The 23,653-nt window shown below is 44.5% G+C and overlaps 1 protein-coding gene across 1 annotated transcript in view; it reads left to right on the forward strand.

The window, feature by feature from the left end:
• LOC146422026 (G protein-activated inward rectifier potassium channel 2-like) overlaps positions 1-18,148 on the forward strand; it is a 33,083-nt gene extending 14,935 nt beyond the window's left edge. The window contains exon 2 of the mRNA XM_085046800.1: positions 15,045-18,148. Within this exon, the coding sequence (XP_084902926.1) occupies positions 15,045-15,370 (326 nt within the window). The 3' untranslated portion in view covers positions 15,371-18,148. The remainder of the gene's footprint in view (positions 1-15,044) is intronic.
• The last annotated feature ends 5,505 nt before the right edge of the window (positions 18,149-23,653 follow it).

The raw sequence follows: 23,653 nt of genomic DNA on the forward strand, positions 1-23,653 counted from the left end.
CCCATCCCATCCATCCCATCCCATCCCATCCCATCCCATCCCATTATCCCATCCCATCCCACCCTCTGTCTTTGTTTCTCCAGCTGCAAAGCTGAGCCCAGATCTCCCCCAGACTCCAACTCACACACCTCAGGGAGAACTGGGACTCATTTTGAGGCAATTTGCATGGAAGGGAACAATTACAGCCAAGGCACATCAACAGAGAATCAAGCCCTGCATCTAGTGTTGGTAATGCCCTTAATAATAACAACCCCACTTTCCTGGAAGAGAACATTAAACCTGCTGAAAATACAGTATTATTTTTTTTTTCCCAAATGATAGTATTTCTCCCCTCCTACACCACATCTACCTTAATCATCTGACTCCCACATAGCTGGCTCGACTTCAATGACAGTCTCCTCTACTTGTTTAAAAGTCATGTTATTTCCACTGCCATCAAAAAGGCAGGATTTTTTCCAAGTGAAGTTATTAAGTTTCCAACACAAGGAACAGTGTGTGGGTGCTGCTGAAGTCGAGTCTCAGGAATGAAAAAGAGATTCCTTCCCTTCCAGCAGAGGATTGAGCCTCCCTTCTCTCTGGGGCCAGGAGACACCTGGATTTATGATGATGTTTTGTCTGTCTGCAAAGTGTCTCGAAGGTTTTTTCTGCTCCCAGCAATCCCAGTGATCCAAACTGACTAAAAAAACTAGGGATCAGTCCTTCCTGGTGCTGGATGAGTGGAAAAATATTTGAATATTAACGTGTCCAAAGCCTTCTAGCCAAAATCCTGAAGGCAACAGGCGATGTTTGATCCAAATTTCCCCTGGAGGCTCCACGAGGCCATCCCATCCACTTATCTGCCATCCAGAGCCCTGATTGATGAGAGCCAAGAGTAATTAGCTCTAATCCACTGCCTGATTCCCACCCAGCTGCTAAGCCACTCGTGTTGGACACAGAAGAAGGAAATTTTTAATACTTTAATTGGGGAAAATCTCTTCGGCGCTGACCTACAGCTGTTCACCTCGAGCTGTGAGCTGACAGAGTCATGGGTTTTAATCAACTTGACTGAGTTTCCACAAGTCCTTGCAGCAGCCCCCCGTGCAAGCCCAGGCTTTGTCAAGGGACAGTGGTTTATTCACTTTGTGCCTCTGATATGAACTGAGAGATGAGGAATTAATCTCGGAACAATTCAGTGTTTGGGGAGAGTTTCAGCTCCTCTTGCACACAGCTTTCCCAGCAGCTGTCAGATCACTGCAGGTCTTCATTTGCTCAGTGCACCTCGCTGAATTTTCCCCTCATTAGCTGCCCTTTCACAGGTTCTCTTCAGTCCCTCTGAATTCTGCAGGAGCAGGAGGTGGAGGGATGTTCCAGCTGGGGAAGGTTTATAAAAACTGCATTATGCAGCACCTACACTTGCAATGAATTAAATCCTCCAGGTTCATTCACGCATTGTTTCAAAACCTGTCAGAGCCCCTTAATCAAATTACAGCCTTCACTCAGCTCAGGATTACACTGATGGTGTCAGTCTGCCATTCTGTCATTCTGTGATGAGGAAAGAGGAAGAAGAGATAAAAGGGAGAATTATAGAAAGTTTTTTATATCTTCCCCACTGTCCCTCCTTAAGACACCAGCAGAATTGTGTGCCAGATATGATGGCTATTTTTTTTAACTTTGATTTAACATTCTGTTTTGTGTTTGTGTTAAAAAGACAAGGTCAGAAATGTCTCTCTGGCACTCCTGATGGAACCTGGTGAGTTTTAATTGTCATTGGAGTTCATTCCTCAGCCCCCAGCTTCTGTACAAACAGAAAAGTTCTATTTTGACCACCTTTCCCCAAGATGGAAAAAATCCACAGTTATTTTGGCAATGATCAAGTGATGATCCCCTTGAATACACACACAGGTTTTAGTTCTGTCTCTGGAGGTGAAATGGCAGGTGAGGTGTTTGGCATTCAGCATGGATGGGACTCCTGGATTTCTGGGCTGTGTTGCCCTGGCCAGGCAGGAGGTGGAGAAGGACTCTGTGGGCACAAAGTCAGTCAATTCACCTGAAATGCAGGGGAACCACCAGCTGTACTTAAGACCTTTCCAAAAATCTTTGACTTTGTATTAACTCCAATGAAATTCTTCCTTCAGTTGAAAAACAGCAATAATAACCTTAAGCTCTTGAGTGGCAAACATCCAGTGTGACTGGAGAGCAGATTGTGGTGGCAATGCCAAATTTGGGCTCTTTCCACACTCTCCCAGCCCTGGGGATGTTTGTTCCACCAGCACCTTGTGAAATTATCTTTGCTCTCAGCCTGCAGCCCCAAAGCAGCAGCAGCTCAGCATCAGGGAGGGTGAGGACACCTCTCACCCCACTCCTGCCCCAGAAGGATTTGCTCCAAGCTCTGGGGTCTAGGATGATCCCTTCTGGCTGATCCATGTTTCCTGAGGCAGGGCAGAGCTCCAGGAGCAGGAAGAGACTCTTTAATGCTGTTTTGCCCCTCTGAAGCAGCAGCATTAGCACAGGGAAGGATCTGGTCCGTTAATTTTTAAAATGAGCTTGTGCAGGGAGATGGCAGAGCTGGTGGGAAAACAAGACATCCCTGCAAACCCAAACTCTCCTCCTCTCGAGCATCACACCTCATCAGCTGTGCTTGGAGCTTCCTCTCCTACAGACGACAGTGGGAAAAGGCTGCAAAGTGGATTTTCTCCTGCGGTTGTCATCTTAATCTCCCTCTTTCTCCTGTTAGCAACAAGCTCCAGCTTTATCCCAGAGTGTGCAGTGTCAGGGCTCTGGCTGTGCTCCTGCTTTTGACAAAATTGTTCACAGCAATTCAGCTCAAGGAGCCACACAATAGCAGCAGGCCAGGCTGGTCTGCCTTGCACTGCCACTGGAAAGCTGTAGTGGAATTTTTCCACATTATTTGTGAAGCTGAATGAGATCTGTGAGAGGTGAAGAACACCAGTCATGGCATCCTGCTATTCTTGGGGTCATTTCCTTTAAATAGGTTCTTTTTCTTGTCACTGTGAGCCATTTTCATTCAGAAACAACATGAAGCAGCCACATGAAAAACTGGAGAAATTCCCCAAAGATCCTAAATGGGATCCTGAAAAGCGATTCCATTCCTGTGGAGTTTTGCTACCTGCTCTCATCCAGACTCAATCCACTCCTTTCTGGAAGCCAAGCAAGGCAGCCAGAAGATCCTTTGGACTTTTGTGAAGGGTTGGGTCATTGCCTTGGCAGAGGCTTTGGACTTGTTGGAACCTGCAGAATGGAATTGCTGCTTGGCCCAAGAGGTGCTGACCACAGGCAGCCTGATCCCAAGGGAATTCCAGTTTGGAGCAGGAGAACAGAGTTCAGAGAGTCATGGAATGCTCTGGGTGGGAAGAGACATTAAAAATCATTCAATCCCACCCCAGCCATGGCAGGGACACCTTCCACTGTCCCAGGCTGCTCCAAGCCCCAGTGTCCAACCTGGCCTTGGACACTGCCAGGGATCCAGGGGCAGCCACAGCTTCTCTGGGAATTCCATCCCAGGGCCTCCCCACCCTGCCAGGGAACAATTCCTAATTCCCAAGATCCCATCTCTCCCTGCCCTCTGGCACTTTGCAGCCATTCCCTGTGTCCTGTCCCTGCAGCCCTTGGCAATTGTCTCTCTCCATGTTTCCTGCAGCTCCTTCAGGCACCAAAAGGCCACAGTGAGGTCACCCCAAAGCTTCTCCTCTCCAGGCTGAACAATCCCAGCTCTGCCAGCCTTTCCTCCCAGCAGAGCTGCTCCATCCCTCTGCTCATCCTGCTGCCTCCTCTGCACTCTCTCCAACAGTTTCTCATTGTCTATCAGGAAAATGCCATTAATCACCTCCTCCTCCTCCTCCAGTGAAAGCCACAAACACCCCCATGGACACACAAACAACCTCTCCGAGTTCCCAAGGGGATTTATTAACTGAAAGCCTTCACACCTGACCAAATTTTGGGGAATGCTCCCTGAAATGCTGGCCCTGAAGGCTGTGTCCCATCATGGGAGCAGCACCTGATAAAAGCTGGGATTTTATCCCTGTGCTGACATCAGAGACAATCACAGGGGGTCACATCAATACTCCTGGTGAAGCCAGAGCAAACCCTTTGCTCCGTGATTAACAACGTGTTAAGCCACAGCTCCAAATTATTTCAACTTTTCAATGGTTATGGGAACATTTACAAGACTGATGGCTGAGTCAGGCTCTGCCAAGGGGCTGCAAGAGCTGTCATTTATTACAGAGCTTTCTTGTAGCCAAATTGTTGAACTGCGGGAGAAGAATTATGAGCTTTGCCACAGCGTCTTCCCAAGTTAGACATCCAGTGGAGCTTTCAGCACTACAGATGTTTTTGTGAGTGGGGAGAGGGAAGAAATGAAGAAATGCCATTAGAACTTCGCCAAAAATGCAAACCCCAAACATTTCTGCACTGTGGTGACACAACAGAACTTCGCTCATCGGGTTGGTTGATTCAATCCTGTCACACCACAGTACTGAGGTGATTTTTTGTTCAGTTTCACTGCGTGCTTATAATCAATTAATTCCTCATTAAACACTCACATGAAACATTGGAGACAGATGTTTTTAGCCAGAAATGCCTGGGTTTGGTTTTTCCCTGCTCTTGGGAGGCTGGTGTGGGTGATTTTCTGAGGCAGGACACCTGGCAGTGAGGGATGTCCAGTTTTAGCAGAGTTTTCCTTGTTCAATGTCTGCATCAATGAAAGGCTTCAAATCATCAGCAGCAGCAATAAAAGCTGCAGGAGAGAGGCTGTGGCACTGTGCTGGTCATGCAGGGGAATCTGGTTTGCAGCTGGGTCAGAAATGCCTCAAATCCACGTGGGAATCAGCAGGAAATCAAGGAAAGCACCATCCTGGAGCTCTGAGGGAGTTCAGCTCATCCTTCAAATGATACCTGAAACAGAGGCTAGGCAAAGTTAGGAGAATAAAAAGCAGATTAATTTATTGAAGGCCTTCAGGTGCATTTAGGGCAGACAGAGCCTACTGCAGAGGATACACCCAACATGGACAGTGAGTCACGAGTTTTTCATATTTTATAAGCTCTGTTTTATTAACACATCAGGACTTAATATCCAGTTACACCTTCAGCTGATGATGTCAATCATCCCAGGTTTGCTCCCCCAATTCACTATTATTTCCATATTTTGGGGCTCTGAGGCAGCAAAGTGTCCTTGGATTTCCCATGTGAGAGCAAATGTTTTGTCTAAAACGCTGGGAACAGAGGTTTTTAACACTTTATGAAGCCTAGAACTGCACCAAAACTCCAGCTACATGAGGAACAGAAGCTAAAAATCCTTCAGGCATCCCAAACACTCCATTCCTGCCACAACCCCACAACACCCTGGTGAAGCCTCACAGCCTCCCTGCCCTGACATTCCCAAAGAAAACTTCTGCAATCATCCCTCGGCGATATTTTCCAGGCATTGCTGCTTTTTTTTGCTTTTTTTTTTTCCCTTGGTTTAGACACACAGTGACTTCCAAGGCATCTCTGCTGGGAGAAGAGTGCCACCTCATGACTGCTGCTGAGGATGGAAGGAGCCAGGGCAGGGAGCTGGGATTGTGCAGGACAGGGACAGATCGTGTCCCTGGCAGGTATTCATCCAGCACAAAACTCCCAAACTCGTATTTTTGTGCTTTGCTGGATGCTAAATCCAGGGCTGAGCAAGAATTCATTAATAACTCAGGAGAGCTGGCGTTATGGAGGGTTTGACAGGAGGTTTTTCATGCTTTGAAAGCCCATTTTTTAAATTTCAGACTCTTTTCCATCATCTCAGGCACCTCTCCTCTGGGAATTCTGCAATTTGGGATATCAGCACCTTCATTTTGCTTCCCTTTCCCCACACACTCTTCTCAAGTTCCTAATTTTTTCCTTGCCAAACCAACAAACTTTTCTCAAATTTTTCATCTGAGATATGTTTTGTTAAACTGAGGAGAATTAAAAAGTCCTAATTACTTTTTTTTGCTTCCATAAGTGAGGTGCAAGTGTCAAAAAAACTTTGAATTTCTCTGCTCCATCACCAGCTGAGGCAAAATCTAACACTTTTTGTCATAGATTGATTAGTCTGTGCCCCTCCAGAAAAAAATTAGTTTCAATATTATTAGTTTAAATATGAAGGAATAGGAAAAAATAACATTTTACTGGGATTTTTTGCTATTTTTTTGGTCCCCTCTCCCCCTGCTTTAAATGAATCCAGGCATTGAGGAAAGTACCAGACTGAAAAGCCCAGAGCTTGAAGTGTGTTGTTCCTATTTTTTCCCAGAATAGAAACGTCAGGAGAGCAGAGCTGAAACTTTGCTAAAATTCCAACCCTACTGCTGCTCTTCCCCTTTGCTGAACCCATTGCTACATGTGTTCAGTAAATCAGATTCTTCCACACCACCTCAAAAAAATCCTCAATTAAAACCAAGTGAATATTCATTTTTCCCAAATGCTCATTGATCTACCAGCAGGTGTATTAACAGCCCCTACTACTGGACAGGATGCCAGGCAGAAAAAATACACAAAATGTGACATAACTTGAATATTAAATAGCATTTCAGAAGTGAAAGATTTTGCATTTCATTCCCCCAGGCAGCCACTCTCTGCTCCCTCCTGCATTTCAAAAACATGCTGCTCCAGTTGTCAGATAGCCAAACATTATTAACCTGAAAGCATCAGCTTGATAAGTCTCATCCCCTGAACTGAAAAAAAACAACTCAGAAGAAAAAATCAAAACCCACTTACGACTCAGTGGGAGGATTTTTACAGCACAGCTGATTTTCTGTGCAGAACTGCAAGAAGGCCTGCAAAAGTTCATAAAAAATCAGAGCTGCAGGGAGCCTGGCATGGGCTGAGCCTTTTGTTATGATAAAGCTATCAATAAACCTCATTTAAATTTTAATTGAAGACCGTCGTTGTGTCAGACGAGCTCTGAGCTTAATGTGTTTGCTGGTTAGCCTTAAAGAGATTTTTATAAAGGGGTTAATCAATCATATGAAGTAATGACATGAACAAATGGTTGCCTGCTTGAACTCTCTCCCACTAAGAAAATTCAAGGGGATAAGATCTACTCTCCAAGCCCATCACTTAAAATAGGAAGAAAACCAACCCAGATATTCCTCCTCCTCCCAGATCTTGGGATTCAGAGTTTTCCCTCTGCAAACCACAGAGCTCCTCTCCCCCAGCCCCCTTGCTACTCTTTCAGGTGAAACAGAAGTCAAAAATATCATCCCTGGAAGCAGGATATCTTTAGAAAAGCTGATTTCTTCGATTTTTCTCCTCTCAAAGCAAGCAAGCACCACCCACCCCCGCTCAGCTTGTCCAGCCCACCCAAAAGGATGCTCTGTTACAAAACCAGCCAGGCCACCCCACGGAACTGGGCTGCTCCTTCCCAAAAATTCCGGTGATTTTGGAACCTTTGCTCGTGCTGCATCTCCAAACATCACTTCTCCCCAGCATCTGCCTGGCAGAAACAAATGCTTTATTTACCCTGAGCTCTCTCTCATCTCCCCCTCTGCTCTCTCAGCAGCTCAACCAGGCTGCAGCCACAAACCTCAGAACAACCCCCAGAATATTTGCTGGGTGATTCACAGATTTTGCTGTCAAAAAGCTCCTGATCTTCCCTGATTTCCTGGATTTTACAGCATGCCAAGCTGCGTGTTCACACTGTTTTGTCTTTAATCCTTTGGCTTCGCAAGCATTTCCACAGGAAAATGTGACATTTTTATAAAAAGCTCCGAGTAGGGAAAGTTCAGCACGGAGCAAAGCTTTTGAGGGAGAGAAACAAAAGCCATCCAAGCATCCAGACTGGAATTAGGTGTGGAAGAAGCCTGCCCAGAAAGGGGTGGAATTGTCACACCTCTATTTTAACGAAATGTTTCTCTCCCAGCCGTGACAGCAGGAGGGTGCAGCAGGTACAAAGTGTCACAGAAAATGCTTCTTTCGCAGCAAGCACCATTCCAAAGGAAGGGTTTTATTCTCCCAGCCATCCCTTGGGGTTAATTCCCATCAGTGGGAATTCAGCAATTCCAAAACATGCCTTGTTGTAGTGTCAGTCCCATTGCAGTGGGTGCTAAGTGCAGTTCCCCTGGAGAGGGGCAGATGGTGAGGGCTGAGTTGCATTAGAACTACATATTTTTCCCACAACAGATTGACTCTCCTTGCTTATTCCTTGAAGGATGCCATCTTGGAAGATCTCCCTCACAAAATATGTTCCATCCTTTTTCAAGGCCAAATGCATTTCACAGAATCACAGGATCATGGAATGGTTAGGGTTGGAAGGACCTTAAATCCCATCCAGTGCCACCCCAGCCATGGCAGGGACACCTTCCACTGTCCCAGGCTGCTCCAAGCCCAATGTCCACCTGGCCTTGGACACTGCCAGGGATCCAGGGGCAGCCACAGCTTCTCTGGGAATTCCATCCCAGGGCCTCCCCACCCTGCCAGGGAACAATTCCTAATTCCCAAGATCCCATCTCTCCCTGCCCTCTGGCACTTTGCAGCCATTCCCTGTGTCCTGTCCCTGCAGCCCTTGGCAATTGTCTCTCTCCATGTTTCCTGCAGCTCCTTCAGGCACCAAAAGGCCACAATGAGGTCACCCCAAAGCTTCTCCTCTCCAGGCTGAACAATCCCAGCTCTGCCAGCCTTTCCTCCCAGCAGAGCTGCTCCATCCCTCTGCTCATCCTGCTGCCTCCTCTGCACTCTCTCCAGCAGCTCCAGCTCCTTGCTGTGCTGAGCCCCAGGGCTGGAGCAGCTCTGCAGGTGAGCTCTCACCTGAGCACAGCAACACAATCCCAATCCCAACCCCTTTCCTGCTGCCCACACTGCTTTGGATGCAGCCCAGGACACATTTGGTTTTCTGGGATGCAAATGCACGTTTCTGGGCCATGAATTTTCTATTCTTCACTTCCTACCTACTGTTTATATTTGCCAAATTCCCATCATCTCCCTCCCCAGCAAGGAGTGGAGAGAGAGGAACCTCCCTCTGATCCATCCAAGATCCTCTCAGCTCCATCCAGATCCACCCAGGATCCCCTCAGCCCCTCACTCTGGCAGCTCAGCTGACACTGCTCCATGAAATATCCTGCAGGATTTTTCCTTCTCCAGGCGGGCAGCAGCTGGAATCAGAGCCCTTGCTGCCTGCTCCTGGGTGATTGACAAGGAATTGTGAAGGATTCCCCTGTGCCATGACAGGAGAGAACATCCCAGCTCCAGGATTCAGGAGAAAGCCCAAGGATTAGTAGCAAATTAGTATTTATTATTGGCAAATTGATATTGTTTAAAGGGCAGGGCAGGTCTTCTCCTTACTCAGCACTTTGAAAAGCTGAGCTGCAGCTTCTTTTCAACCAAATTCCCATCAATCCTCCTGTGGTGGCAGCCAGTGGGAAAAATAAAGCTCCTGGTTGGTGCTGAGGTGATGCCTGAGGAAGCTCTGGATCCATAACTGTTTCCCAAACACAGGGCAGGGCACAGACTCCTGACACTCCACATTCCTCTGGATTGAGCTCCTCCTTCCCAAGGACTCCCAGTGCCAGGTCTGGAATAAGCTTCTCTCTCTCTGGTCAGACATTATTGGATGTAATCAATTTCCCAGATTTGGGTGACAGAAAAATGTAATCATCACCCACTGGAAAAAGCACAGCTGAAAAAAAAAATCGTTTTTTTCATTCAGACATATCAAGATTTGCTGGACACAGCCTCAATATGAGGCTCAATGGAGGTTAAATATTGGCTGGGTGGTAATTTGAGGTAAAATTGTAATTTTTTGGTGAAATAACTACCTCTTTGGAAGCTCCTTATTGAGAATGGGTTGGTACTGTTTGCTGAAAGTGGCAGCACATTTAAAGGTTGGATCAGACAAGCTCTCCTGCCTCACCAGGTACCACTTGTCAGCAAGCAAGAAATGAGACACAAATTACCCAGTGAAACATAATTAAATCCTGATAGGAGAAACATTAACTGAGCGAATCAAACATTTCTAACTCAGCAATTTTCCACTGGAAAATATCATTTCACTGGCATTGGAATCTCCTGCTGGGGGGAGAAAACATGTATTTTAATAGTTTGTAAAAGACTTAAGCATGTCCATTTTTTTTCTAATTTAGGTGTTGCATTACACAATATATCACACTTGAAGAAGTCAATATGAAACCAGAATGCTTTGATTCAAGTTAGGCTGTGCTGAGAATTTAACTTAATACCAACTCCTTTTTTTTTCTTTTTTTTTCTTTTTTTTTTTTTTTAAATGCTTGTTATTTGTTTTAGCAAGAAACAGCATTCAGAGCGCCAGAAAGTTCAACTGCCTTGAAATCCCAGCTCAGTTTCCTTTGCATATTCATCTCAGTGCACATGGGAGTTGATAATCTGTATTTTCTCCCGCAGAGCTGTGATTTTTTTTTTTTTGCAGGCTGGGGTGGTCAGAGCAGCTGCTGCAGCCCACTCACTCCGTGGTAATTTGGATTTTCTGGGGTGGAGCTCGGAGAGACCTCTGAGCAGCACTCCCAGATGGTGCCAGAACGGAGTAAAATCTCAGACACACTGATCTGCTCCTCAGATTGAGTGAGATTAAGTCAGAAATGTGAAAATAGAAGGATTGGGTAAGGAATGTGAGAATAGAAGTGTCAGATTGCTCGAATGGCTTGCAAGGGAAAAAAATAAATCACGTTGGTTTTGAAATTAAAAGAGGGAAAAGAAAACAAAGAAAACCCAATGGAAGTTAACTCCTTATATTCTTATAAGAAAAAAAATCACTCTGCCCTCACTCTCTTCCTCTCCCACACAATCCAAACCCTCACAACATGAAGGTTTTTCACCCAGATCCTCAGATGTGCTGAAGCTAAGATATTTAAAATATTTCAAAGGTCCCAGGCTCCTGCCCAGTTTTGAGTCCTTTCAGGAGGTTTAGGTATTGCTCAGGGTGAGATAAATATCCCATTTCCATCCCATTTCCAGGTGTGCTCTGAACCAAGTTATCAGAGCCCCAGGGAATTCCCCTTTGCTACCTCTGAATGAGAGATTTCATATATATATATATATATAAATATCTATGTATATATATATGTTTATGGGGTGTTTACTCAAGGAAACTGAAACTACCATGGGTTTATTGTCAGCTGTACCTAAATTCTAGGATTTTATGCTTCCAGCTTTAAAAAACACAGTGAATTCAGAGTCCAACACAACTTTTTGCTTCCTTCTTTTCAGCTTGATTACAGAGGACCAATTAACTCCCATGGACTGTTTCTGACACTAACTTGGTGGCACTCTGGAAATTTCATTCCAAATGTCCATCCTTTAATATATTTTTTTCTCTTTTTTTTTCCTTGTGTGTGAGGCAAACATTTTCACACCAGGGAGAGCTGTTTAGTACAAATTTGACAGCCAAAAAAAAAAAAAATTATTCTAGAGGAGGAAGAGAATATCCTGCCAGCACACCTCCTGCTTTTGCATCTCAGCATGTTCCCGGTGGCACAGCAGTGAAACAGCCCCGGCAGAGCTGGGGAATTTGCCAAAACCCACACAGAGCCTGCAGGAGAACCCAGGGAGCAGCCAGGGGGTCTTGACTCCAAGCTTCTGGCTTGTTTTGAATAGCCCACGTTGGTTTCTTCTTCTCCTGAGCACCTAAGAATAGCAGAGGGATAAATCCTTCAGCAAATAGGTTTGAGTCCGAAAGGTCAGCAGGGCAGAGAGCTCAGCTCTGCCTGGCTGGGATCCTTCAGAACACGGGAGAAGGGCTGGGATAAAAAACTGGGCTGGGATAGAAAACTGGGAATCTGCTTGGGGTTTCTGGAGCTGCAAATAAGGTGCACATTCAGCCAGTTCCCTCAATATTGGGGTCATGGGAGAGGGATTATCTGGAAAGGGACTTTGAGCTTCGGTCTGCAGGGACAGGACACAGGGAATGGCTGCAAAGTGCCAGAGGGCAGGGAGAGATGGGAGATTGGGAATTAGGAATTGTTCCCTGGCAGGGTGGGGAGGCCCTGGGATGGAATTCCCAGAGAAGCTGTGGCTGCCCCTGGATCCCTGGCAGTGTCCAAGGCCAGGTTGGAACTTGGAGCACCCTGATCTAACACAAGATTCCCCATCCATGGGAACTGGATGGTTTTTGATATTCCTTCCAACCCCAAACCATTCTGGGACTCTTTGATCCCAGTGATTCAGTAAAATCCTCCCATCTCCTCCCTCTTGGCCCAGACTAGGTGCAGAATCAGCCCTAAAGCCACAGGTCAGGGTCTCTCCTGATTCCCTCAGCTCCATCCTGAGCACATGGAGGCTGCAGGAATCAATCTCAGGGGGATGAGAACCTCTGCAACATTTGCTTTTGGGTTTAAAAGGTTCTCATTTTTCAAATGAACCTTTTGACAAAGATAAAAACCTCTGCAGTGATACCTCAGCAAAGGCTTTTAAGGTGAAAACAGGGTGAGGACAATTTAACAGGAACATCCCACAGGCACAGGGAGTTCTCTGCTCCCAGCCAGAGAGCCCAGACCAAATTTTGTCCTCCTGTACATGATTAAAACCCCAGAAATGGGAATTTCACCCCAGAAATGGGAACTCCCCTGTTTTCCACACACTCCTGAATAATTTGCTGCTGAATAATTTACTCCAGGCTGAAGAGTGGAGCAGAATTCCCATGCAGTGATTGGAACCATCCATTCCTGTGGGATATCCCATATAATTGGGTGCAGCAGAAAGTCTGCCAAGTGCCAGCAGCAAACTGCTGAACCTCAAAATCACTGTGACTGTCAGAGAGGTGCAGCCAGTCATGGACTTTAGCTCTTGGCTCCTCGTTTCACTGAGAGCCCTTTTTCATCCCAGAAAGGGAATTTGGAAAGGTGAGGTTGTAAAAAAAGCCTGTCTGGAGTAAAACAAAAGCTGAATGAGGCTGTCACTGTGTGTAAGCAGCAGGGTTGGAAAATCACTGTATTTCAGCCCAAACATGGATTTGATCCCATGGTTCTGAAGCAAGCTTTTCCCCCTGGTTTTTTTAAGGCATTTTATTTTGATGGCTCCCACCCCAAGGGGAAACTTTTTGTTCCCCTTTGAAAGTAAAACCATACAAAATTTTCATAGTAACAATAATATAACAATAAAAAGCCAAGGTAACTTGGCTGACTGAACAAAAAAAGTCTCCACCACCCAATCCCCATAATTTAGTTTCACTTAGTTGAAAAATCCTAACTTCCATTCTAGCTCTGAAAGTGTTTCATCCTGCTGTGGCAAAGGAACAGGAATTAAATCATTGCTGAATGGGAGCCTGAATTAAAAATGGAGATCAACATTTCAGAGGAGGGTTTGGGGTTTTTTATGATCTGTAACTTTAACACAGTTCAATTAATCTTCTTGAAAATTGTCCCTCCTCTTTGCCACCAGGCAAAATAATTTTTTCTACCCAAAGCAGCAGGATCATCAAGTCCTTGCTTTCCTTGTAATTAAAACTCCAAATTTCCCACTCACTTCCAAGTGGAATTTCAGCAGTAAAGGGATTAGAAACAGATGAGTCTTAGGAATGGCACCTTCCTTTGGGGAAACCCAAACAGGGGTCACTGGGTGGATCAGGGAATCAGAGAATCATAAAATCATTGAGGTTGGAAAAGAACTTTCAGATCATTGAGCCCAACCAGCATCACCCCATGGTCACCACTAAACTGGACACAGCCCTGGAGGAGCCTCTCAGTGCCCAGAAAATATTTTCTTACATTTTTTAAAGAATATATGATATTCTTTAAAATACAAAATCACATGGGAAATGTCACAAGAGGTGATTTTGTCATGGGGCTTGGTGTCCTCCCACCCTACCCACCTGTGAAACAAGCAGGAAAATGGGAAGATCTTTGTATTTCCATTTGCTCGGGAACTGAAATGCAAACTTGTCCTGGAAGAACAATGAGACAAACGAAGGTTTAAATATTTGTGTCAGGACCAAAGAAAGGAAACTGAGGTGGTGTTCCTGCCTGGCTGCAGCAGGGAGATCCAGAGCAGCAGCTTTCCCACATTTTTCCTGTGAATTGTGACTCCACAGAGTCCAAGGAGCTGCAGGAAGGGCAGGGAAACACCAGAGCAGTGTGACAGCTGGTAAACATCTTCCTAAAAGTGAGAAATGCAGAGAAACAGCAGCTTTCAGCCATCAGAAGGAAGAATTGAGATCTTGGGAGAGAAGGCTCGAAGGACTGAGGGCAGAATTACCTGGAACTGTCTTCACAGCCCTGGAAAGGATTTGGGATATTGAACTCCCAATGCTGGTTCTTTACAGGACCTTCCCTGTGATTTTCCAGGATGCCACCAATGCAGAGAGACAATGGGCATTTCTACAGTCTGCCATTTCTGCTGTCTAAATTTATTTTAATTGCTCATGATTGCCTTCTAAATAACTGATGTGTGGCAGGCTCGTCCAGGGCTTAAATAATTTTATTTACTAAATATTCCATATATACTGTTCAGCTTAGTAATACATAGCTAATAATATGCAGCAGTAAAAAGAAAAGGAAAATCACATTCCTTTCATATTCTCCCTTTTTGCTGGCATCATGTTTTGGTCTCATATTCATTCACCCTGGGAATGCTGAGTTTCCTGTTTTTCCTGGGAAGCTGAGTTTCCCCTTTTTCCTGGGAAGCTGAGTTTCCCATTTTACCAGGAAAGTTGAGTTTCCCGTTTTTCCTGGAAAGCTGAGTTTCCTCTTTGTCCTGGAAAGTTGAGTTTTCCGTTTTTCCTGGAAAGTTGGGTTTCCCGTTTTACCTGAAAAGCTGAGTTTCCTGTTTTTCCTGGAAAGCTGAGTTTCCAGTTTTTCCTGGAAAGTTGGGTTTCCCATTTTTCCTGGGCAGATGGGTTTTCTCTCAGCCTCAGCAGCAGGTGAGTTGGTGAATCATGGGCGGAAGAAGAGGGTTTAATAAAGAAATTATTATTAAAGTCTTTGCGTTTGTAATTCTGCGCGGGAAGAAAAGGCATCAATTTACACACCTTGAAGTTTCTTTCTGATCTCCACCTCGTGTGTTGTCAAACATTCTGTCCTGGCTTGTGCCTTCTGACAGACAGGAAAAGAAATAATTATTTTTTTGGTGTGTCCCTGCAGGGATGACGTGCCAGGCGCGCAGCTCCTACATCACCAGCGAGATCCTGTGGGGCTATCGCTTCACGCCCGTGCTCACGCTGGAGGATGGATTCTACGAGGTTGACTACAACAGCTTCCACGAAACCTACGAGACCAACACCCCCGTCTACAGTGCCAAAGAGCTGGCAGAGATGGCCAGCCGAGCAGAACTGCCCCTGACGTGGTCAGTGTCCAGCAAGCTGGACCAGCACGCCGAGCTGGAAACGGAGGAGGAGGAGAAGAACCAAGAAGACCAAAATGAAAGGAATGGCGACGTGGCCAACTTGGAGAATGAGTCCAAAGTGTAGAGCCAAGGGAGGAATGAGGGCAAAACCACCTCCTTTGTCTGCTCCCTCTCTGCTCCTGTTTCTTTCTGCAACACGCCTTTAATTTCCTTCTCTTCCCGCTGTTCGTAACTCACGGAAAATAAACATTTTAGATGCAAAATACTCCAACCCTGGAGATTCCCAGACTAAGCAAGGCGTGGGTTAAAGCTGCAGCCCCATCACTGATGGTGGAATCTCCCCTGGCAGTGACTGACGGAGTCCAGACCTCCAGGTTTATTCACATCAACAGCACGAAAACAAATCCCTGAACGCAGAGCAAAGGCATGCGAGGGATTGAAGAGGAAAGACTAATTAATGTTCATCAAAGCAATGGGCCTTGACTGTGGTTTTGATGTATTTCAGGACAGTTTCACAGACTGGGAAACACAATGGGCCTTGCAGCTTTCAGAGGAAGGTGAGCAGAGGGACCTGCAATCCCCCCAGTCCTGTACATATGCCTTATGTAACTATTTCTCTTTACATTTAGTAATAAACGCCGCATGTACAAAAGTACTGTAGTAAAGAACTTCTAAATAATGTACACAGCTGTGTAATTAATGTAGGGTTAGAAACAGAGCTCTAGAAATATTGGGATGCAAAAACTTAACTACCCATCGAGTAGGCATTTCTCTTCAAATATTTGGAGTGTAATATTGATTTTAATTTTTTTTTTTTTTCCCCTCTATGACTCTTCCAGTGCATGACATTTTCTTCAGTGTACCAGACTGGCAGCTATTTAGAGTACCTCACTGTTTGCCAAACAGATTGTTTTGCTCACTCTAAAAAGCCATAAAGTCTGGGAGAGGGCAGGGTGGAGAAATTGTAACTCCTGACATACTGTGAAAATGTTTACAATTGAGGCAAAACCCTTCCTGGTTCCCCTTTCTTGGGGCAGTTCAGGCTGAAATCAAGGCTGTGGCAAACTCATGGCTAACCAGAATTTCCTGTATATCTTCATCTAGCGAGCATGTGTCACCTGGAGGTTTTATCCTTACTGTGCAATATCCAGGGAATCTTCTCCCTCCTCCCCACCCAAACCACGGGAGATCAGCGGAGTTGTTTGCTACACAAAAAAAAACCCAAAAAAAACCAAAACAAACCCACACAAGCCATTGAAAAATGAATGTTGCACCTCAGCCAGTAGATTTTAGCCACTCCACCTGGGAAAGGAACAGCTGGATTTCGTGTGGAGCCGGAATCCATGGAATTTGCCATTTTTCGAGGCACGGGGGGCACAACATCCCTGGGGTTGTCCTTCCAGGAGGATTCCCAGAAAACACACAGATCCTGCCACCCCTGCTCAGGAGAGAGATTCCCCAGTGAGTTTCTCCACCTTAGGTAGCTCCCTGGTTGTCGTAAATCCCTGGAAATCCTGGACATTCCACCCGCAAAGGGGCAGAGAGAATTTACATCATTTCCATGACAGCACCCATGGGAATGGGGCAGCTCAGCCCCACCAAGAACAGCATTTCTGCCAGCAAAGGAGGAGAAACTGCAGCCTTAATTTTGTTTTTTTTTTAATGCCTGCCTACTCCGGGAAGAAAGCAAACGCTGAAGAGAATCCGAAGTTTTTTTTCTTTTTGTACAGAAAAATTTACGTTACAATAAAAAGAGAAAAAAAAAAAAATAAACCTCAGGAGAAACTTGGTGGGCAGGTGGAAAATTTGCACTGTGATATAGCTTTGGCATTAAATTCACACCTCTTTTCCTTTTTTTTAATTGTTTTTTTTGCCGACACAACTGCCCCTTGCTAATTTCCAGAGAGGGTGGCTGATCTGGGATGTCCTCAGGCGAGGAGAAGGGAAGGGTCACACACCAGGGCACATCAGGCTGGATGGGGAGAGGGTTTTTCTGTTTCATTTTCCCCAAAAAAGGCTTTCCCAGAGCAGCAGGATGTGAGGAATGGAGCAGGGTAAGGTTTGGGTCCCTCCAGCTGGGGTGGAGGTTGAAGCCACCTCGGTGAAGGTTGGGGACACTTCTGGGACACTCTTGGCCATCGCCCTTCCCACGCTCATCCTTCAGTGCCAGCATCAGCGGCTGCCATGCTCTCCAGCCCGCCCATCACCACTCCCAAGGCTCCCCAAGAGGGCTGCCAAGATTTTTTAGGGCAAAGAGGCTCCACAATCCCTCTGGAAGCGTTGGGGCCACGGCAGCACAACCCCCATCCCGCCAAAGGTGCATGAGCCAAAAGCAAAGCTTTCCCTCCGAGGATCAACCTGCTTTTCGCTCTTGGAATCCACTGGGCTGCTCTAGAAGTCACTGCTGCAGCGAGAGGAAATCCGTGTTAGTGGAGCAGCAGCTCAGGGCCCTGATGAAACCTTTTTTTTTGGTGTCCTTCAGCACGAGAAAAGAGACTTTCCGCCGCTGGGGCATGCGCATGTGTAAGCTTTATTTCTGTGAATAGGGCACTTACAGCTTAAGGTGTGTGTGTTTTGTCTCTTTCTCTCTCTCCCCCCCTGTATTTTCTCGTCTTTGGTATCCATGTAGTACGGACTGTAAAGTTTATGAGATCTCATTTTTTTTGTAACATAAGCTTTAAAAAAAAAAAACTATATATATATATAGAAGCCTCCAGAGCTTTCGACGGGGAAGCTTCGCGTAAACTTTGTACTAGAATGTCCCTATCAAACACCTCTATTTTTCTACAATGATTGATTAAGCAGTTTAACAATGTATTTTGTGTCAATGATTTCAACTGAATTGGTACGAAGACAATTAAGAATTGAATGCTGTTAATTAACAATGGATTTTCAAGCCGTATATCCTGAGTGGCGTTTTCATTAATGGTCAATAATTTAACCCAGGAATTTTAGTTCTTAATCCTGAACAATATGCTATGAAAGCCCAATTCCCTGTGGGAATATTTGTGGCAAATCACATTTAAGGGATATGAATAACGTAACATCTCAATGTAATTGACTACATGATTAATCAAGACCCATTACACCTCTATTTCATTCACTAAAATATTTTGGCTGCTTTTTATTGGAGTATTTTAGGATGTCCAGGAGGAAAAGGGTTTCCAGAGGTAAATGTGAGCTCTCAGTAATCTCCTGGAGCTCACAATTCCTTCTCCAACGACCAGAAACACTGCTGAGTGACAATGTGACCTTCAGCAAATATTTCAAGCTCAGGTTTATCATTTAGCAATAAATACCACCTTCTCAGCATTAAAAGAAATCACCAAAATGATTTTAAAGCATCACCCAAAAAATGCAGATGTCCTGGTAGGTCCATTCAGCTGTTCTGATCTGAATCTTTGCCCCACAACACCAAAGTCATCCCAACAAATCCAGCAGCTGCCAAGACCAGGATAATGTGCTGGAAAATACAAGAACATCAACAGAGGGTTTGAAGTTCACTTCAAGTCTTTGGCTTCAAATCTGGGTTGTCCATGTTCCTCTGTTGGAGCTCAAGAGGTCATTCAGGCCTTCCAGAACCATGGAAGAAATTCCTGAAATCCCTGTTCTGTTTCCAGGCACAGTTCAGCCCCACTGAGCTCTTTAGGAGAGGGAAAGGCTGGACTCAGTGCTCTCTTCACTCCAGGGATGTCCAAAGCCACATCCCACTTCTCCCAAAACACAAACCCTGCCATGAGGGCACTGACAGCTCCATCCCCTCACTCTGGAATTCTCCCAACAGCCCAACTTTCACCCTCTGGTGTGGAAGGTTCCCTGTCCATGGCAGGAGGGCTGGAACTGGATGATCTTTGAGGTTCCTTCAAACCCAAACCATTCCAGGATGCTACGATTCTGCAATTCTAGGATTCCATAACACCTTTGGGGTTTTTTAATGGAAGAATGGAAAATTCCTCATTCCCAGCCTATCCATCAGGATGTTCCTTGGGCAAATGCCAGCCCAGGTTTGTCACCTCCTGAGCTGGAGTTGTTTGGTCTTGTTTGGAAAGGTACAGCAGAGCACAGCCCTGAGAGGATGCACCGCGTTATTCCCAGAAAACCTGGGATATCTCTGACTCCTGCCTTTGGCAGATTTGATTTTGAAGAGGTGAATTTATACCATTTCCTTCACTTCTCTGATGTGGGTGTGAATTAGAGGCTCAACATGATTTATCTCCTGTGCATTGAGCACCTCGGACATTCCTCAGCAGCCACCAGAGCTTCTGGCTGTCAAACAAAAAAATTGTTGCTATTATGGTGCTCCCTGCCCATCAAAATATCTTTCTTTTCAGAATATCAGCCTCCTGAACAGCCCTGTTGCCTCACCCAGGCACTTCTGAGGCTATAAATCAAACCTACAACTCGAGGAGTTGGCTTCTCTTCCCTTCCTGCTCCCTCAGCTCCCAAATACCTGTTTGGAAACAAATACAGGGAGGGCAGGAATAACTCTGGGTTTTGTGCTGTAAATAATTCTTGAAGGCAACACCAGAAAGCTGTTACTTGTTAACAATTTCCTGAGTGAGTTTTAACCTTCTAGGACTTGGCTTTTTGGAGGGCAGAGCTGGTGTCAGACACTCACGATTCATTCTGTGGGTTTAGCTCAAGCTTCTTTCTCCCAGTTTATTCCCACAGTTTTATCAGATCCTCAGGATTTCCAGACATTTTAATCCACTGCAGCTCCAGTGTAAAGGTGTAGTTATTTTACCTTTCCGCTGCCCCATTTGCTGCCTGGTGATGCTCCAACAGCTTCCCACAGAGAACCCACAGACATCATACCCAGAGAGAGAATTCCAGAGGGACTCGGAAATTCCTGTTTCACCTCAAGTGTGAAATCTGCTTTCTGTTCCAAGCAAGTTCACAGCTGCAAATCACATTCTCTTCCCTCGTTCTCCCCAACACACGTGTCACCCACACAGAGTAAAAAAAAGTTTCAAAGAACATCAGCTGCTTTTAGGTTTTGGGTTTTTTTCAGAGGGCAGGACTGGGGAGAGCCCTCCCTACTTTTTTTCCCTTTTTTTGGTTTTTTTTTTAATCAAAGGCAGCAGCTCCAAAGTCACACCTGAAACTCATGGAAAGTGAAACTGATGAAGTTCTGGAAGCTGCAGCACCATCCTCCTGTAAGCCACTGAAGCCTCCATCAGCCACTCTTCATCTATTTTCCCTCAGCTGATTACAGACAATTGATTATCAACTGATGGTAGGCAACCACTTGCACTGACCTTCCTGGAAAGTTTAAACTGGGAGAACTGGTGGAGAACTCTTATCCCACCAAATTTTCCTCCAGATGTTGGACTGCAGTCCTCTGGACTCCTTCCAGCTCACTGTCACCCTCCCTGGCCATTTCCCCATTGTCAGGTGCCAAATTCTTCCCTGGAGCCTCAAATCCCTACAAAAACTGTTTAATCTTCTCAAATCTTCCGTGATCAAATTTTAAAATGGCATTTTTAAAAAGAAGACGGTGACATCACCATGAGAAGTCTCTAATCTGAGAATATCAATGGGATTTGGGGTGGGGAAACCAAACTGTCACCCTTTGAAGTCATTCCATTGAATTTTGCTCAGATGGTGGTGGAAATAATTTCCTTTTCACAGCAATTTTTTTGGTTTAGTGGATGGGATGCTGGAGGTGCATCCTAAATCTCTGCTTGTGCTCCTCAGGAATGCTGACCATGGATCAGATCTTCCCAAAATCAGTGGGAATTGGGTGGAAGGAACCTTGAAGCTCATCCAGGGATGAGAACCTTCCACCATCCCAAACCCCAATGTCCAACCTGGCCTTGGACACTGCCAGGGATGATTCACAGCAGAGACAAAAGATCCCTGGAAAAGAGGAATAAAAAATAAAAGATCCCTGGAAAAGAGGAATAAAAAATAAAAGATCCCTGGAAAGGAGGATTAAATATGAGTGCAAAGTCCACAGATGAAGCCAACAAAAGTCTTGGACAAAGGCAGGACCAGTAGAATCTCAGCCATGCTGAGCCACTATTTACAGTTTAGATGTGTCATTCCTTTGACATGCACAAAACTGCTCTAAATAAATATATTAAATAAAGCATGACCAAAAGCATTGCCTAAAAATGTTGGCCAGACAAGTCATCACCACAAAATTACTCTTGGTAAATATATATGAAATAAAGCATGACCAAAACTGTTGCTTAAAAATTCTTGGCTGGACAAATCCTCACCATGAAATCTCCACAATGAGAAGAGACAAAGGAGAAAATTCATTTAAACACCACAAAGAATTTTTTTTTTCCCCTGCTTGTGAAATGCAGCAAAGTAACTCCAATGAGAGATGGAATTGTTTCCAAACTCCCTGGATTCAAAAGAAAGAGGGAAATGTTCAAGGCACAAAAACCACTGGGTCACTTCATGATTCCAACCATCTTTTATCACCAAAAATGACATTGAAATTCCCCAGGAAACTGGCAAAGTGTGGCTTTATTTCTCACATTTAAATAACAAATTCCATTTTCTTTTTTAGTGATTTTTTTTTTTTGTTCTCTCTTTGTACCAACTCTGACTGCTTTGCCAAAAATCTGCATGGCCATGAAAACATGGCCTTTCAAGAGTATTTCTAGTTTTGTAAAGATGTCATTTATTTTAGATCTTTCATTATTAATTACTGAGGAATCTGTGGATTGGAAGTGATAATTACAGCAAGATCAATCCAGTGAACTGCCTCAGAGATAAAAATCCCCAAAAATTAAATCCCAGCACTTCACAGAGCAGAACAGAATCTTCCATTCACAGGTTTTTCCCCTCACATTTCCAAAATAATTTAATGAAGCATTTTGCTATGAGAACAAATGTTTTGTTCATCTGGAGACTTTCTTAAAATGGATTGAAAAAATCCAATTTTTTCCTCAGCTTTGCAGATAATGAACAAATTCAGGCATCAAATAAAATCAGTTTTCCTACTGTTAAATTGAATAGGTATTAATTTTAGAGATTTTAATAACATAAACTGCTGGATATTCAGCACTGAACTTTGCAATGAGTCAGTCATTGCCATGGCTTTGATCACAGATAAAATGAAACTATTCCCAATCTGACATTTTGTACATTTTCATCCCCAAAAAATGGATTTGAGAAGGATTTGGACCAAAATGTCAAAGATCCACTTGGGATTTAGGAAGTGTAAGCTCAACTTCCTGCTGGAATTGAGTCAGAGAGGAATTTTTAATCTTAGATTGTCTTAAAAATGGAATTGCAGGAGATCAAACCACATCTCCTTCCTCCCCTGGGAGGTTCTACCCAGCAGGTTGTAAATTATCAGTTAGAGTGGAGGAGAAAAAAGGAGAAAAGAAGGGAAAATGGGGAAAGGGAGAAAGAGAAAAAGGGAAAGAGAAAAGGCAAAGAAGGAAAAAAAAATGAGGAATTTTTTTTAAAAGGGGAAAAGGAGAAAATGAAAAAATAAAGATAAAAATGGAAAAAAAGGAGAAAAATTTAAAAAGAGCAAAATGGGGAAAAAATAAAAATGGGAAAAGGGGGAAAGGGAAAGAAGGGGGAGAGGAGGGGAAAGTGGGAAGAGGGGAAAAAAGCAAAAGGAAGAAAGGGGGAAGGGGAAAAAGAAAAGAATAGGAAAAAGGAAAACAGGGGAAAAGTGGGAAAAGGGGAAGGGGAAAGAGGAAAAGAATAGGAAAAAGGAAAACAGGAAAGGGGGGAAAACAAAGAAAAAAAAGAAAAATTAGGGAAAACTGGAAAAGGAGGGGAAAGGAAAAGAGGGAAACAAGGGAGAACACGAAAAAGGGGGAAAGAGGAAAAAAGGGAAAATAATAACTTGAATAGGAGAATGGGATAAAAAGGAGGGGGAAATGAACAAAAGGAAACGAGGGAAACCAGGAAAGAGGGAAAAAGAGAAAAAGAAAAAAAGTGGGGGGAGAGAAAAACAGGATAAAGTAGAACGGGAGAAAAAAAGCAGAAAAGGAGATAAAGGAAAAAGAGAAAACAGGGGGAAGAGTTTTTGGGGTGATCACTGCTCTTTATGGGGTGATCACTGCTCTCATCAAATACAGAGAGAATATTCCTTCCACCCCAAACCATCCTGGGATTCTGACTCCATGAATAAACATGAACTTGAGTTTAGAAACTCCTTCCTCATTATTCCCAAACCCCAAACTTTCTAAAGCCTAAGAAATAACAATGCATAACCAGATATCAAACTCATGTTCTCTGCATTTCTGCCTAAATCCCAGAAGCTGAGTATTAACAGGAATTCATGGGAAAACGAGGAAATTGCATCTGCCTGAAAATCCTCACAGAGGATGTTTAGGAATAAAGCAGTGGAAGTAAATTTGCTGCAAATATTTCAGTGAATAAGGAGGAATCAGCAGGGAAGGTGTGGTCACCTCCCTGCTGTCCCAGC

The sequence above is a fragment of the Lichenostomus cassidix genome, unplaced genomic scaffold (genome assembly GCF_008360975.1).
Source record: "Lichenostomus cassidix isolate B80296 unplaced genomic scaffold, HeHo_3.0 HiC_scaffold_584, whole genome shotgun sequence".
Taxonomy (NCBI): domain Eukaryota; kingdom Metazoa; phylum Chordata; class Aves; order Passeriformes; family Meliphagidae; genus Lichenostomus; species Lichenostomus cassidix.